Raw genomic sequence first — 17,689 nt, 5'->3', positions numbered from 1 at the left:
TGTATAACTATTCAACTACAAACATGTGTGTGCTTAACTTTTTTTTAAAAAAAACAATTGAGTATACTTAACTAAAACATTATATACTTCTTAAAAAATCGAAGCTTCAAATCTCATCCCCTCTGTCAAACTAAAAAAGATTGTTCCATGGATGGAATGGATTACACATTTTTTTTTCTTTTTGAAATTTGTGATTATAGTTCATACTAATGGTTGAATGAAACTGCTTTTGTATATTTCATCGATTCATTTTGTGGTTAAGTTCACTATTTTTGTAATTAGGTTTTGGTATATAAATATATATATATACGACCACGTTAGTCCCTTAACTCTTAAGTTACCTTCAAGTTGATAAATTTAGACGTCTATGTAACATGATTTTGATAGACCACAAACAACAAACAACATTCCCATCAGATTTTGTCCACTGATAGTTAATTTTTTATTTATTGGTGTTTTGAGGCGATTTTCTAATTTGGTTATAAGGAAATATTAAATGCAAAACTTACTCAAATTTATAATTTAATTCGATAAAACTAAAAAGTTAAAGTTTTAAATTGACTCACGATATTTCTTCTAACAATTATGTTGTAAAAATAAAAATTATATTAGCAATTATGTTAAATTAGGATTGAGAGCATTTTAAAGCTATTCCTAGTTCTTTACTAGATTGAAAATTTTTAATATTTCAATACTTATTTTACCCTTTAAGTTAATGAATTATCTAATCATGTAAGAACTTTTTGGAATTTTTTTAATTGATTAAAAGCACTTTTTTTTTTTTTTTTGCACTTCAAAAGTTGTGGCTTATGCCTCCCTCCCACCATCTCCAATGCAACATTCAAAGAGAAGTTAACAGCAGAGGAGGAACAAAACAAACTGTTGCATTTCGGAATATTCTCCTTTGGCTTCAAGAATATGGACTCATCTGTAGAAAATTATCGAGTCAAATTGCGGTATTAGACAGAAAGGCAGCGAATAAGTAAGTTTAAGTCAAGTAAGGCACCTGTGATTAAGTTTTAAATAAAAAAATTTAAGTAGAGATCATAGACGCTTATCTAATGTGACAAGGAGTGGTTACATAATATTTAATAAAATAAAAGCATGGAATATATAAATCCAAAATAACATCATCTCCTATTCTTCCAAAATCTCTCTCCCTATCACAACAAATAAAAATCCAATTCTGGAAGTTCAAAAGCTTGTCCTCCATAACAGCTGATGCCAAAATATCCTAGCTGTGCCCAGCTAATTTTCCATGGCACACGGAGACGCAATACTCGAAAGTTGCCTATAGCAAGCGAGCATCAAGGCTAACATTTTCTTTTTTTGGAACTCGAAGACACCATAGTACAACCTATAGAATAGTAGAATAGATCCTGTGCAAATAAGGTCGTGAGCGACCTCATAAACCACGTCCACGTTAACGAAACCAGGCTACATGACATTGCTAAATTTTGCCCAAACAATCCCAGTGAATTACAACGACAAATTGCATAACACTTAAGTCAAGAACCATTTTTCTGCTGTCCATGTCCTATTCATTTGGTATTGCTCTATCTTAACTGGAGACAATTCCAAGTCTTTTTCCTCCCTTCCATCAATTCCTCACCTATCTGTCTACGTATGCATGCACATGTGAGTCGAGAGAGAGAACACAAGATGTCAAATTATCACACATGTTATTCTTATTAGATAATATGGAATCCTAAAAGATAAAATAACAGAAAATTTTCCATGGCATAATTACTGAATAAGATATCTACTATCTATTTTACCCTAAATAATAATATAAACAACGAGATAGATAGCTATCGCCTTCAGCGTCTGATACGAAACAGGTGGAACAAGGTAAATACTCCAAATCTATATATAATGAAGTTGTTAGGAAGGGCGGCCATGCATGGGAGTATTTACATTCAACAGGAACGTGTGAAATAATCAATTAGAAGGTAGAAGGAAAAAACCACACTGAACAAAGTAAACCATTCTACCAATCTCTACTTTGCTGCAGAGACCATGCAAGGCCAGTTAGACTCGCAAAGAGCACTAGGTGAGTTTCCATCATTGTCCTTTTCGTTAATGTTGGCATTGTTCTTCACAAGATGTTCAGCAATCGCTTCTCTGTCGCAAACAACGGCATAATGCAACGGAGTTTGACCATCAACGTCCTATCAAAGAGTGCATTAATAAAACTCCATTCACATAGGAAGGGTAGATCCAGTAGGACACTACTACTGTCCTACTGAGTAGTAGTTTTAATAGAGATTTCTTTAAAAATAATCTACCTTAAAAATGCACAATTTTTCTTCTAATAAAATGTATAATTTGCATATCTTTGGAATTTGGCGTTAATTAAGATCTAGGCATCTATGTCTAATACTACTAGAAGAGTAAGAAATGTGGCATAGGCAAAAGCTACCACCGAGTAGAGGTTTGCTTCAGGTGGTAAGAAAATATCAAAGACAATCTTGATTAGTAACGATAATGTTAAATTTAGGTACCTTCACATCTATATCAGCATTCTTGCTAACAAGCAGCTCCACAACATTAGAATGCCCACGATCCACTGCCCAATGCAATGGTGTCCTGCCTTCACTATCTGCAATCAATTCAAAAAAACTGTTCAGCAAAGATATTACTTAAGATTATTCTTGGATGGAAAAGAATAAATGTAGCCAGTCCCAACTTGCTCCTTGAATAGGAAAAAAAGACATGCACAGAGATCTTGTAAGGTATCCCCTTACAATATGATATTCAGATTGATTTCTAAAAGACGAGAGAAAGCTTGATTTCCAAAAGACAAGAGAGAAAGCCTTATGGCATACAAAGGAAGATGTTCCAGTAGTTAGACTTTTACAAAATGACAAAAGATCCCTTTCTAGGCTAAACTTCCTCCCTATATAACTAAACCCGTACAGCAAGCTTTCGTAACTACAAATGGTAGGCGATTTCCCATCCCATCTTTACCTTTCCTAGCTTGTACTAAGTACAAATGGTAGGTGATTTCCCATCCCATCTTTACCTTTCCTAGCATAGGTATTTACAATAGGTAACCTCATATTTTATCAGAAGCACTACATGAAATATGATACTTCGAAATGTTATTTTCATCTAAAATCAAGTTATACCCCAGATTCGTGAAGTATTTATAAATTTAAACTTCGAATATGAAGTAACAGCTGTATCTTTATCTCATGGGGTGGGCATGAGGCTCCCAAAATTGGTGTCTTCTCCTTTAGGAGGCAAATATAGATCAGTGGAGTTTAGGATCTCAGATTGAGGAACAAGTTAGCTCTTAAAATTGGGGAAAGGAAGAATTAGATCTTATCTGGTCAGAGGGTTTAGGAATAATCTCTACGTAACTTGGGATAGAAAGGACTTCAAAAAAAGTGGTCTTGTAGTAATTATCGTGTGGCCTGCATGATTCACAGAGGAAATATTGGTTATTTATACCTGATGGTTGGAATAGGCTTGGTTGTTCAAACTTCCTCTCCTGGCATCGATATCAAAGAGTCTATCGTGCATCTACAAGCTAATAGAATTGAATGTAGAAAGGGAAGTCAGGTTCTTAATTGTTTATCTTTCCAGAATTATTGGAGATCAATAGAGACGAACTATGTTACATTGCAGTAATGGAAAAACAGGAATACAGGATGGCGTCCTGACTTAGAGAGAGGGGAATGCTTATGAAGAGAAAGGAAGGAAAGCAAACACGAATATAGCCAGTGGATAGTTCTCTAAGACATCGAAGATGGCAGTAGTTGGAGTCTTGGACCTTCAAAATTGGAATTTACTTTCTGGAAGTGCGCTCTTCAAAATGCAGCATTTAAACAGTGGCTTTCTCTTACCAGTGTACTCAGAACTATTCAGTTTAATTATCCTCCTTAATTTAAGCGACAGTCCGACGGAGTTTGATGCTTCAAGGTCCTCACTCATTCCTTTTCTGGTTTTTGGTGTAAGGGAGCATTGATATGGCTAACAATATTCAAATGAAATTCCATATTACAATGTTTTTTTTTTCCTTAACGGTAACTGGGGTCCCTTTAGTAATAATTATTTTTATAAAAATGCAGATATATAGAGAGAGAGAGAGAATGACGTAGACAAAATGATCCCATCAGCATTATTACTCATTAACGGAGCCGTCCAATGGAGTGCAATGATGAAATTGGAAAAGAAGCAGCAGAAAAAAATCACCATGATGCCATCATTATTAGTCATTAACAAAGGGGCATAATAATACGAGGACTAAATGAATCATTCATTAGAGAACACACCCCACCCCACAATTATTGGTCGAGTTCAAATGAAGGTTATCTATGTTGATATGGGTCTTTTCCACATCATCCACATAAAAAAGGAATCTTTTGTTACAATAGAAGCAGAAGTTATGTTGGATTATTCAAGAATCGAAGTCGAGTTGCTTTATAACTCAAGTTAGCTTGAAAAGAATCAATAGTTTGGACAATAGTTTGGACAAAACTATGGCCATGCAGGTTTCAAAATGGAAGAATTTTGTTTGAGCCTTTCTATGGATAACTTGGAAAGAGAGGAACCATCGAATCTTCAACAGAAAAGAGTTACCTTTCGACGGGCTTTTTGAATCTATTGTTTTTTTTGTCATATCATGGTGTAAAATTCTCCCCTTTTCCACGGCTATAGCTTTACATCTTTATTATATAGTTGGAAAAACTCTATGTAATCCCTTTTTAGGCCTCTTTTCCAATTTCATACATCAATCAAATTGTTTCTTCCAAAAAAAAAAATGTTTCCTATCCCAAAAAAAAAGTAAACAATTAACAATTAAAAAATTAAAATAAAAATCCGGCTTAGGCCACAACCCAAGAGACAAATTTACTCTTTTATCTAGATTTAGAATGCATAGATAATTTTAATTACTGGTTCGAAACATTCTGAAGGCAAGCTATTTCACCTAGAAAACGTGCATAGATTCTCCCAATCAGGATTTCTCTTGTGGCTCAATATGAAAGGTGAATATGCTAACGTTTCCCTGATAAATTTAATCTGAGGCATCAAGCTTATTGTTCAGTCACTTAAAAGTCCTTTTTGACGTCAAGTTTGGAAGCAAATTAACCATAATGCTAAGCCAGCTTGGCCTCATTCGCTTTAGATTTTATTTCTCCAATCCCAGAACAATTTACTAAACATATCCATAATATCACAACACATTTTCCCTGATTGTTAGAGAGTCCTATGGAGGCAGACTAATTTAATCGAGCCTAACTTGTCAAGTCTACATGCCTACTTTGAAAATCATCATGGATCTATTCATTTACCAACCTCCATGACTTGTTAGGCCTACCTCGTTTTCGGAAATCAAAGAATAGGTTAAGAACTTTTTTCAGTAAATTTTCTCTTTATAAGAGGTTAATGACTTAGTAACTTATATTCAAGACATTAATAATTAAGCAGAATTAGAAATTATTAGGAACCAAGACAAAGAAAGCTTGAGAAACGAACCCTTGGTATTCACCGAGACACCATTTTCTACACACTTGAGCAAATTTTCCAATTCACCTTCTCTAGCAAAGGCATGAATAGCTTCCAGCTCCCTGAAAATTAAAATGAAAAGCTTCAGATTGTCAGAAAAGATATATATCCACAAAGGCCAAAGAATTCCTTGGCAAGCATAAATTAACGATAAGTTTCTGGTATTCAAACATTAAATTTTCAGCAACAGGAAAAGATATGCAGTATTAAAATATTAAATTAACAAAATAATGATGCCTATTTAAACAAAGATAACAAAATGATGAAAATAAGTCAGCTACTCTACTCACAATAAAAATCACAAGTACCTTAAACATAAAATAAAACAAAAAAGGGAAAGAGGGAAGTTGAAATGGTATGAAGAAATAAAAATGTCAAGTTCCTCAAAATAAATAAAGCGAAAAAAAAAAAAGAAGGGAAGTTAAAATGAAATGTGAAATGAAAATCTTGGTATTGCTTCTTATTAAACTACAAAATAGTAAATTAGCCTCTGGTTTTTCTGTGTTCCTCGTACCCATAAAAGTGTGGGTAAGAGTAAAGTGGCTAAGAAAACAAAATCAATGATGGACTAAATGTTTTACCATCAACCATTCAAAGTAATGGTGAGACAATCAAGAAAAAAACATCATAAACATTCATCTGGGTAATCATGTTGAGATTGGCACTTATTGTAATCATAGTAACAAAGGACAACCCTCATTGAAATTATCAGTTCTTGAGGACTGAACAGATGAAGGTATGCATGGTGTCTTGTTTATACATATAATAAACCATTTTTGCTCAAACCAAGCCATAAACACAGAGCAGGCACACAAGGGAGCCAAAAAATAAAATACAAGGAGCTCCAACTTCTGAGAATCAAAAACAAAGAAATAACACCCAATGGAGAGAGGAGGGAAAAAAAAGGAGCCAAGACCTGCAAAGACCCTCTAAACCCCTTCTTCTCCTTTCTAACTAAATAGTTCCATAAATCAGTCAGCTAAGAACCCAATCTTCCAGAGAAACTTCCTTTGTTACAAAGGGCACGAAAAATAAGAGTTTATTTGGATTAACTTTTTAAATGATTTTGGAGGGTTAACAGTGTTATTCTTTTTTTTTTTTTCCTAATTCATAGTGTTTGGCAACAAATAAATATCACTTTTGGAATAATCAAATTGGTTTATAATCATTTTTAGAATAATCACTATAAAGTTGATTATTGAAAAAAAATGATTCTAAAGTGATTGACCACAAATCACTCTGGTAATTTACATTTGTAGAATCACTTTTAAATATAGTATAACCAAACCTGATTAAAATCACTTTTTACATGTAACCAAAACACTCGTGCATTTTAAATAAAGCTATTTTTATAAAAATTGTATTAAGAACATAATGCAACGAAACTTCATCAAAATTGAAGGCCACCCAAAACTTGCAAAAAAACGTCACCAAAACTGTAGTAGAATACCTTCAAAGAATATAATAAGATCCCCTACAGTCTCCTGAAAAAGAATCCACCACTAAGGTACAAGCATGAAAGAGGAAGTCTCCAGGATAAAGTGGTGTTAATTCTCTCTAATCCAACCAACCAAGAGAAAATGTGATCTTTCTCTGGACTTTAACCTTCCAAATAAAGGAGAAGCAGGCTGATGGGAAAAAGACAGAAGGCTAACATAAAAAGACCTACATGTACGCACACCAAAGGCTCGAGAGTCTAAACTCTTCTATCCTTTTGAATAAGGGATAACACAATTCCTCCTCTCTTTTTTTTAAAAAAAAGAAGAAATGAACCTTTCATTGATGAATGAAAATGAACAAAAATTGTTCAAAAATACAAACTCTCAAAAGAGTGAAAGAGATAAAAAAAATAAAAATAAAAAAACAGCACAATTCCTCCTAAAATCCTCAATAGCTTCATAGATCTCATCTAAAATTTGTCTCCCCACCATGAAACCTCCTTGGTACATAAGATAATACTGGGTAACACTTTTCTCAGTACCCATTCTTGCTGCTGAAGTCTTGGAAATAATTTTGCAAAAGACTAATCGCTATATTTGTGGAAGAAAAATCTCTTTTATGGGCACTAGAACTTTTGGGAATCAAACTTATTCGTGATGTTCCCAATGATACCCCCCTAAAAAAATTCTATGAAGACCTTCAGAAAAAGATCAGTGCAATGATTAGGTTTGGGAGCACAAGTAAGAAGAAGTCTAACACTTTTGCCCATCCCCTGGCCCTGGAAAAGGGGTAATCTTCAGTAAGTTAACTACAGCACCACTTCTAAACCTTATTGCCCATCCCCCTGGCCCTAGAAAAGGGGTGGTAATCTTCAGTAACCACCATGACATTCCAACTCTAAACCTCCACGAGTCAACTACAGCACCACTTCTAAACCTAACGAGTGATAAGACCTCATTCCAGGAGCCTACATAGCAACAGCCACATATCACAAAAAGGTTTTGAAGGGGCAACAAATAAAAGGATGCAACTGAGCCCTTATTAATACCTAATGAAACATAACTTCCCTATGTCTTAAGACTCAGGGAATTATGATTGAACAGAAACATGACAAAGGTAACAGCTAGAGACGCCTTTGACTTAGCAAAACTTCATTACTCCAATTGGCATTCCATACATAGTTCCTTTCACATGTCTGCGAGCTTTCTCCCATAGGGAGCTTTACACTTAGATAACTTGCAAATGTCTTTTCACAATATCAATAAATATAGATTTCGAGATTCAAAAACTAAAAAAAAGGAATTCAGGACAGGTGGACTATAAGTAAAACAAATATCTTCAACATTAGTAGAAACCTTACAAGTCATTTCCAGTTTCCTCGTATACAAAAGTGCTGAAGACTGGCCCCATTGGTCCTTTAGAATCTTTACTTCTAGCATCAACATTCCCATCTTTGCCCTTCTGGTCCTCACAGGCATTTAAAGCTAATTATAAAGAGAACAAAAAGCACAAACAAACAAACAAACAAGAAGCACATAGGGCATGAAAGGATGCTGAAATAAACAGATTAAGTTCTCACCACACTTGCACCAGCCACCCAAGATGGATATAACTCAGTAACGATATCAATGTATTTTTGCATTGCTTCTTCAGGAGGCATAGCACCTAATTTCTGCCATGCTTGCCTGGTAAGAATAATTACCTATAAGTATAAATAAAACACTCAGCCCAAAACGAACCATAATATCGTTACCTTGAAAGTCGATTTCAGGTGTCTTCACTTATGCTGTTTCTTTTCTTTTTTTTTTGGTGACCATACATAACAGTATAATAAACACTCAAGTGTACAGCATTCCACAGCTTATAGAGCAAGAAGCTTTTTTTCTTCTTTTTTTATTTATATCTATAAGTGTTCGGGTTAGTTTGCACACAACTCGACTAATCTCATGACACACTATTTAATCCCATAATATTTGATCATCAGAAAACTGGTATGATTTTAATATCCTATGTAGATAGCCACCAAAGAGGATTTTTGAACTTTGACAGTTATCTGAGCAACATGTTAGACTAATATGACCATTAATCTACTTGAATATAATGCCCTAAACCTACTTTATCACATGCCATTATTAAAGTGATCATAGTCCAAAGATCAAATTTATTACATGCCTTTCATGGGTCTTCCCTATTTCGAGCCCTGCTGGCGTGCTTCAGCTTTTTCATGTGACCTTTTTTTTTTCTGATAAGTGACAAAAGTGTTTCAAGAGAAAAAAGAAATAGCCTAAGCACAGGGGGGCAAAGAGCCCCCTCCCTAAAGAACTAGTGTAGAGTAGCCTTCCAATCTTGAAGATTCATGGCTAAACTGTAGTTACAAAAAAAAATTCCTATGATTAATATACCATAAAGAGGCATTGATTTGAACACTAATACAAAAAAATTGATGAGATGAAGATTTTTTTGTGAAAAACTCTAGGATTTCTCTTTTGCATGAGACGCTTCATGGTACAATGCGGTGGTGGGTCTTATTTGGAAGTTGTGGGACGAAAGGAACAGAAGAATCTTCCAAGGGGAAGAGTTGTTTTCTGGGATACTAATAAATATCATGCTTCTTCTTGGTGTTATCTTAGCAAAGTTTCTTGTAATTATGGCTTTTCAGATATTTACGCCAACTGGGAGAATTTTTGTAAACACCTTGGTTTAATGGGGATATCTCATCTCCTGATTTTGTATATCATCTCTTTTTTAATATAAAATCTTGTTTCCTATCAGAAAAATATAGACATTACATGGGCCAAGGTTTTCTAAAATAGACATCAGCCTTATTTGAAAACAAGGTACACGGTGCACGTTTATAAACTCATTTAAGTTTCATCCCTGTGTCCACCAGTGAGAACCTGATAAAGAAGGCCAAATGGCGCAAGGGTTTTATCTTCTTATCCGTACCGTTGTTAAACAAACCTTCATTTTAACTCTTAAGAAATCCGTTTCCAGTGCATAATAATTAGAGCCCTATAGTCAAATAATATTTCCCTAATGTTGCCACCATACTTAAACCCACCAGGTAATCTCTAAGGAACTCTAGTATTCAATCACTTATAGTAGCTACTAAACAGCAGAGCAATCTTCGTAATGAATGAAAATTGAAGAAACAGCCTTAAACATAGAAAGACGGCAATACCACTTAGCCCGAGCTGTCATTTTCAAGGCCGACGGCTGCGGCGTGCTGCAAGGCCCCTCGGTGGCGATTTTGTAGTAGCCGTAAAGCTGCAGCTGTACGTCGTTGGATACCTTGGGTGAAAGGCGATCAGCTGCAGAGGCAGCGACGAACGCAGTCGCGGCGCTGAACAGCTCGTCCAATTCCGTGCTCTCTACACCTTCCCAGTCATCATCGTCGCTTTCACTCCCACCTATACTCTCATTCCTGACACTCCCATGCTCCGCGATCACGGAGTCGGCCTCGTTCGCAAATCCGAAATCTCCCGAACCCGACCCGACATCAGCCGGGTCGTTGTCGATTGGCTTGGTTCTGGAAGCTCCTCGGGCGGAGGAAGCACGGGAGACGTAGAGGTTATCTTCCTTGAAAGAGACGACTATGGAGATCAACTTAGCAACAAGATAAGAGAAGATGAGGCCTATGAAGAGGGTCTGGAGAAGCTCTTGCCACTCTGCCATGGCGGAGGGGAATTGGGAAGCAAAAGAAAGCAGTGAAGCTATGAACAAAAGGGAATTGGAGAAGCTTGAGATGGAAGAAGCGGAAACCCGCCGGAATCTTCCCGGCAGGAAGATTGGGGTGGATTCAGAAGGGGGAAATCGAGAGTTGAGAAAAAGAGAGGAAAATCAAATTGGCGTTGGCGGACGGCATAAATACCTATGCAACAAACTCAAGCGGCGGCGTTCGCAATGGCAATATTAGGAATCCCTCATCCCCACGTTATTTTTTTCTACTGTTTGCACGTGGCATCATCTTGGACGTCAAAAGATCCTATCGCATGATGTACAATGTGTAATATCCTGTCATTCTTCTTCTCCTATTGTCAAGAAAGTTTCTTCTTCTTCCATTATCAACAAAATTTGCTGTTAATCCATCGGGCTTAATTGTCAAACATAAAGGTTCAAAATTTTTAAAAGGATAATGGCATTTTGCACTTTAGACTACAAATTTTAATAGATCTATAAGCTTTTAATTTTACATTTAATAAGATTTTCCCATTCAATCTGTTAAAATATGAGAATGTTGTTTATTTGATATTGTTTATCAAAAAGTTTCTGGAATCGAAATCATAATCAAGATCTCTTTTATGTTTGTTTACTAAAATTGTTTGGAATCAATTACTAGTATGCCATTTTTTCTTTCTTGTGCTAATATTTGATTTAATAACAATAATAATATATTTGATTTTATTAGGATATTATTGATAGCAAATATTTTTTATTATGATAATTTATTTAATATTAATAAATAATGAATAATTAAAGAACAACTATCATATAAAATATTATTATAATATTTAATAACAATAAATTTTATTTTTAAAAATCCATTGATATTAATTAATAATAACAAAGTAAATTTAAAAAAATTAAAAAATCAAATATAAATTTAAATCGCAATAAAAGTTGTATAAATTTTTATTAAAATAAAAATTATTAGTAGTATAAATGAAAAAGAAATAACAAAAATATAAAATAATTAATAAAAAAAAAAGTTGGATCATTAATAGACAAGGGAGAAAATGTAAAAGTAGTAAAGTAATGATAATAAATGTGTAGAACCCACAAAATAAGGAATGAGATTGATAAGAGTGTATGAGAATGAGATTGACTGTTGGAATGAATTACCAAATTTGAGGTCGATCCGACTGTACCTACAAATTGGTAAACATCATCGAAGGGAATAAAAAATCCATTCTCATTTCGTTGAAGTAAACATGACCTTAGTTATGTAATCATTCTTCAATACAAAGTTGACCACAAATATACATTCGTTCTGAAATTCAAAGTTTAAGAACTTGTTATAAAAATTGTTTAAGTCCAATGAACGAATATTGAAATATTAATGTTACAATTCAAATAAAAGATGATTTCAATCTAGAACAAGGACTAGTTCATTGTCTTGATCTGATGGATCTAGACAAAGAACAGCATCAATCCTCATTTCAAATTGCAACATTGAAAGGCTATTGACGTTGACGATGGCTTCTGGCGAAGAGAAGATGAGAGGGAAGGAGAGAGTGTGGTCACCAAGAAAATAATTATTAAACTAATATATTTTACCAAATCAACAAGCCACATCATCTTACCGTTAGCCAATCACTATTTAAAACATTTTCTCAAAATTTAAGAACTAAAAATGTCTCTTAAAATTTGAGAGAACTACAAACTTAACGATGTTTTGCCCTTCATTTCTATAAATTATCCAACCAAACAAATTAAAAATATATTTATTCTAATAAAAACGCCACAGAAATGGAAATCAAATCAATATTCAAAGAGAGAGAGAGAGTTATAGGAAGAAAATAAACTTAAGCTGAAGTGGCAGATACCATGGCAAGTCCTAATATCTTTTTTTTTTTTTTTTGGTATGAGACTATGAGGTAAACGATTTGCTATTACATAAGATAATCATCAAAATGCCGAGAATAAATGAACATTTTTCTTTATCAAAAGCATATGCCAAATGAATCAAATAATGTCAGTTTCAAAATGGCGGGAAAAGGGGCTTTTTACCTCTTTAACATTCGAACTATGAAGGAAGCTTTAATTTCCCCCCTTAAACTTTTCCAGATGCAAAAGCATCATCTTCAAACGGAGCAACACCCTCACGAACTATTCAGAGCTGGTACACACAGCACAAGAGCCCTGGCAAAATTCATTCACAACAGCAACGATTACAGGAATTCTTCAAGTACAGAAACAATATTAATAAACAATTCCACAGAAGCCATCATTAAGACAACACAATTTGGGGCGGCAAGCGACCCTAAACTGCAACGACACTGCCATTTCATCGCTTTCAATCACAATTCTCTGGTGTTTCTACAAAACACATATCATTTGGCTGCAGAGACCAAAAAGAAAAGAAGCAGATAAAACAGCAGAAGAAACCAGACGTCCGAGAAATGAAATGTGAATTGCAGTTTCAAGAAATGAAACCCAATTAAACGTGTGTACAAAACATAAGTACAGAATGCTAACCAAAAAGAATGAACATACAGGAATGACGCCCTTAATGGTGGTATATTGGTAATGGTATGAAGGTGTGTCCTCAAAAAAGGTGTACAATATGAAGTGGAGAGAGATGAATACAACCCGACCTTGAAATTCATAAGACTGATGCAGAAAAAATTAAACAAAAATATGAATGGATAAAGTCCTTAAATAGAACCGCTAAAAGAAGTAGAAGTTCAGAGAGAGTAGCACAAGGGTGTCTAAGCGGGGCATAACAAGGGAAACAACTCCCTGTGTATTGTACTCATTCATCCATTTCAACATCCCAGAACCACACAAAGGTAAGCCCCTCCCCTCTACGCTGGCCATTTATCTCAAATCAGAGATACATTCAAACTGACCCAGCCGTAAAAATGACAGTACTTAATGGATGCCTCCTCCCGCTTCCACCATGACAAAATGACATATACCGACTTCACCTTGCTAATGCAATAGTTAGCAATGCTTTCATGATGATGCAAGAGTTAGTGACAACTGGGAGTGAACAGCTTCCGTTGTCTGTAAGTGACGACTTGTAAGATGCAATCTTGACCCCGACTCAACACACCCAAATGCATGCAAGGACTCTGAATAAGAAAAGAATATGCCCAACCAGCAAAAGCCTCAAATAGAAATGACACGGCTGATGGCCAATTTGGCCCATTCAGCTGATTCTTTAATCAAATGGTCTTCTGAGGACAAGCATTCACTTAAAAAGTCTTTGCTTGAGACAGATTGCTGAATCAAAGAGCCAGCATTGCTTCCCAGGGTGTCTGCTAGATCTCCAAGGACCCCGATGGCAGTTTTCATCACGACCTCATCCCTACAGAAAAACCAAGCAAGAAAACATCGTATATGAGAAACTCCATCCACAGAGAGATAGAGATAGAGAGATCAGCAAAGAACTCACATGTCCTTCCCCATGTAAATACTATCCAAGAACTGAAGTATATGAGGTGCATATGGGACCAAGAGCTGAGTTTTTGGAGAGCTCTTGAAACCTTGGAAGATCCCTGAATACGCCTCCAAAATACCATTCCTCAAGGAGTTGGTATACTCCGTCATTTCATCATCAACGCCTGCAGTATGTGCAGACAACTCTGCCGCCCGCTGGAGCATCGGCATGGCATACATCAAGTACTTCTCAAAATTCTCCCCAATAGCCAGTGCTATATCACCAAAGCATGAGAAAATAGGGGGTTTAACAGAGCGGTGCAGTTGATCACTAGACAAATTCTTAAGCAGCTGAGTCATAATCCCATCACAGTAAGGTAAAATCTTATCTTCCAATGCCCTGCATACATCTCCTACAACACCAACAGTGACAGCACAAACTTGGTACTCTTCAAAATTCTGAAGTCCCATTTCTATATATTTATAGAACTCAGTCATGTATTTTGCAAAATCTGGACCCGCTGCGTATGCAAGAGCGCCAATGGCCAGCATTGCCTCCTCATGAACAGTAGCATTTCTACAAGCAAAGACCCTAAGGAAAAGACCCATCATATTATCTGCATACTGCATAAACATATACTTGGTAGGCTCTGATGAACCTAGCTTCTGAATAAGAACTTGTAAACATCCACAAAGCAGGCCCTGCAATTCACCTTGTCTCTCCCTTTCATCAGATGAGAGCTTTTGCCCCTCAAGAGTCTTGTGCAACTCCAACATGATGACAGGTACCAGTTGCAGCACCATTGAGGCTGTCTCCTCAGTTGAACACCTCACGACTTCATTCAGTGTTTCATATGCTGCAGTCCGCAGCCGTGACTCCCCAGCATCTTCTCTGTGAGTAACGGTTAAGAGGGACTGAACAATTTCTTGGAAATAGGGAGTTAAAGGAGATGATACGCCAACCTCTTCATATCCTTGAGCAAGAAAATAGAGAGCACCACAGGCTTTCTCTGCCACGTTTGGAACATCTTTCATGCTCTGGAGCAGAACGGTAATGATCTGTTGGCAGTTCGCCTGATTAATTATGGGTGTATCCACATTTGAACCATGAAGGAATTCAAATATCCGTCCAAGGGTCCACGCAGTAGTGTCCTTCACATGGTTATTTGGATCTTGTGTTAAGGCAGTCAGCATAAATGTCAAGGCCACATTAACAATTGGCATTAACTTTTCTGGGGCAGGTCCTTCCAGAATTGAACCAAATGCATAAGTAGCTGCCTCCCTCTGCCTCCAATCAGACTTGGTTATGTTCTCTTCAATGAACGGCATAACAAGTGGAACAATATCATCTCCAACAGTTCGTGCAACAAGCCCAAGACATGTACCCCCAGCCATGGCAATATTCCAAGCCCCTTCATCTTGATCCTGATCCTCTTCTTGTTTGAGAAGTGTCTCAAGCAACATGGGCACAAGAGCAGGTAGTGCCTGCTTGATAAAATAAAAGCATGGAATATCAGAATCCCCAGTAAAATCATCCCCATATTCTTCCAAGATGTCTATCTCCTCATCACAAATAGAACTCCAAAATTCAATAGCTTGAAGTGCAACAGGTTCTTCATCTTCCCTAACAGCCTTTGCGGTAATGCCAAAAATATCCTGGATGTACCGAGCTAATTTGTCATAGTATGTAGAAGCAATGGAGACCAAGCATTCAAAAGCTGCTTGTCTTATCTTCACTTCAGAAGATAGTGTGGCCTCACAAACCACTCTCATAATATAATCACGCTCCATATCATTGCTAAAATTTGCTTGAGCAAATCCCAAAGCATTATACAGCGATCGAGTGGCAGCAAGTCGGACATCATTGTTCCCTTCAGATGCATTCATACCCTGCACAACAGCTGTCAATATCTTATTCACTTGATCTTGATCTATCACATCCGGTGATACTTCCTCACATAAATAACCAAGGGTCTCCAAGGTGGCTTGTTTGACATGAGTTGATTGCTGATGGACATTCAACAAAAGTGAACCAATCAGCTCAGGCCATTGCTTATGAGGCAACTCAATGCCTGCAACTTTTGCAATAACTTGGGACGCTGTTGACCTAGCATCAACTACAGGCGAAGAAAGAGTACTCAACAAACATGTCTTTATCTGGGTTTTGGCATTTCCATCCAGTGACAACCATCTTTGGACAAGCTCAAACTTCCTATGCTGTTCCTTAGCATCCAAGGCATTCTTCAGTATCAAACCTGCTAATTTACGGCTGTCAACTGGCTTCTCTTCATTCGCTAGTTCACCCGAAAGAGATAACAAGAAACTGGGAAGGTTCTGCTCTTGGAATTGCCTTAAACTGTCTTCTGCCTGCTTCCTCACAGACGCATCAATAGCCTGAGCATTCAGAAGCACCTGTGTAACTTCCATTGCCATATTTCACCTGAGCACGTGGAACAATCAATAGTCACTCATTAGTTCAAAAACAAGTAAGCCACTCACAAACAACTTCAAACCTCACAATCCGATCTAGTCCAGAAATCTGAAGAACTCTGGAGGCTCATTAAGAAATATTGTACAAAAAAAATAATAAAAAATATCCAAAATCTCAATAATACAGGTGAACCATTAAAAACCCTAGTCAAACTTCAACTGATCTAACACGAACCCCACCCTCCTACCCCAACTAATGCAGACCTAGCCTCAAGCCAGAAACCCAGACCACAAGAAATACCGCAACAAATTTCAACAAGATCGAAATAAGCTCGACGCAATGACACATAAACACACTGAAACAAATTCCTCGCTTATGAATAAAACACTGACACTTGAAGCAACTAAAAATTAGCCAGAAAAAAGTATATCCGATTCAATATAGTCAAAGAAACACACAAACAAGTCATTGATATACAGATCAAAAGGCAGAAATTGAGTGAGCACATTTGGAATCGTGAATACCAGTGAGTGAGAAATCCGCGGTTCTGAAGAAGGGCAAGGAAGAATTCCGTGAGGTATTTGAAGAAAAATCTGCGAGGGAGAGCGAAGAGACGGCGTCCTTAAAACCCTAGAGTGGGGGAGCGAGAGGAAGAGGAGGGGGAAGAAGTGCAAAGTGCAAAGCTGGATTTGAAATACAAAAACAAAAAACAGATTGATTTTTTAAATAGCAATAATTTCCGGGTAGTTTTATGACGCGGTGTGTTTCATTTTAGGTATTCTGAGTCTGACCCATTCAACCAATCAGATCTGTTGGTCAAGTCAAGTCAAAGTAAATGGATTTCTTACCCGTTGGATTTGCAGAAAGTAAATGGAGTTCCATAATGGTACAGTGAGACATTCCTTAGAGAAGTAAAAGTCAAATTTGAATGATGGGAAGATAACCTAGACGTTGTTTGGAACACTAACCTGCGCTACGGTTAGTTGAAAGTTACAATTTTAATATATTTATATTTTACTACCATTATTATCGCATTATTTCTCTTTATACCCCCAGCTATAAAATATTTACATTTCTCACCCAGCCCCCCTTCCTTTCGCTATTTTCCAAAATTTTTTTTGAACTCTAATGAAAATTTTAAATCAACCAATATGTAAATAACTTCTATTTCAAAATGTATATGCTAATTTGAAAATAGTC

At 36.3% G+C, this 17,689-nt stretch overlaps 2 protein-coding genes and 1 long non-coding RNA gene across 3 annotated transcripts; 1 reads left to right on the top strand and 2 right to left on the bottom strand.

The window, feature by feature from the left end:
* Positions 1 to 1,842: 1,842 nt before the first annotated feature.
* LOC111009453 (acyl-CoA-binding domain-containing protein 1) lies at positions 1,843 to 10,853 on the bottom strand. Its single transcript, XM_022282538.2, has 6 exons — positions 10,136 to 10,853; positions 8,534 to 8,639; positions 8,315 to 8,415; positions 5,485 to 5,576; positions 2,505 to 2,602; positions 1,843 to 2,171 (listed from the first exon to the last, which is right to left on the bottom strand). Exons 1-6 carry the CDS (start codon positions 10,627 to 10,629, stop codon positions 2,001 to 2,003), a joined length of 1,062 nt encoding a protein of 353 aa, XP_022138230.1. The 5' UTR covers positions 10,630 to 10,853; the 3' UTR covers positions 1,843 to 2,000.
* Positions 3,774 to 4,721, top strand: LOC148210999 (uncharacterized). Its single transcript, XR_015791708.1, has 2 exons — positions 3,774 to 3,927; positions 4,077 to 4,721. It is a non-coding gene; the product is annotated as an uncharacterized LOC148210999 (long non-coding RNA).
* A 2,322-nt stretch (positions 10,854 to 13,175) lies between the features above and the next one.
* Positions 13,176 to 17,186, bottom strand: LOC111009210 (importin subunit beta-1). The gene is made up of 3 exons (XM_022282217.2): positions 17,014 to 17,186; positions 14,075 to 16,498; positions 13,176 to 13,987 (listed from the first exon to the last, which is right to left on the bottom strand). The coding sequence occupies exons 2-3, from the start codon at positions 16,489 to 16,491 to the stop codon at positions 13,789 to 13,791; spliced, it is 2,616 nt and encodes an 871-aa protein (XP_022137909.1). The 5' UTR covers positions 16,492 to 16,498; positions 17,014 to 17,186; the 3' UTR covers positions 13,176 to 13,788.
* Positions 17,187 to 17,689: the final 503 nt, after the last annotated feature.

Source organism: Momordica charantia, assembly GCF_013281855.1.
Source record: "Momordica charantia cultivar OHB3-1 chromosome 6 unlocalized genomic scaffold, Mcharantia_2.0 BLBB01000006.1, whole genome shotgun sequence".
Lineage (NCBI taxonomy): Eukaryota > Viridiplantae > Streptophyta > Magnoliopsida > Cucurbitales > Cucurbitaceae > Momordica > Momordica charantia.
Note: the sequence above shows the minus strand (reverse complement) of the source record. Positions and strands in the feature narration are given on the sequence as shown.

Excerpts from the sequence above, each read along its gene's own strand:
- LOC111009453 (XM_022282538.2), bottom strand. The coding sequence starts at position 10,629 with ATGGCAGAGTGGCAAGAGCTTCTCCAGACCCTCTTCATAGGCCTCATC. Across the intron at positions 8,416-8,533 it reads GGGTGGCTGGTGCAAGTGTG|AAGGGCAAAGATGGGAATGT; the intron begins GTGAGAACTTAA and ends TGTGAGGACCAG. Across the intron at positions 2,172-2,504 it reads ATGCTGATATAGATGTGAAG|GACGTTGATGGTCAAACTCC; the intron begins GTACCTAAATTT and ends ACTCTTTGATAG.
- LOC111009210 (XM_022282217.2), bottom strand. The coding sequence starts at position 16,491 with ATGGCAATGGAAGTTACACAGGTGCTTCTGAATGCTCAGGCTATTGAT. Across the intron at positions 13,988-14,074 it reads ATTTACATGGGGAAGGACAT|GGATGAGGTCGTGATGAAAA; the intron begins GTGAGTTCTTTG and ends GTTTTTCTGTAG.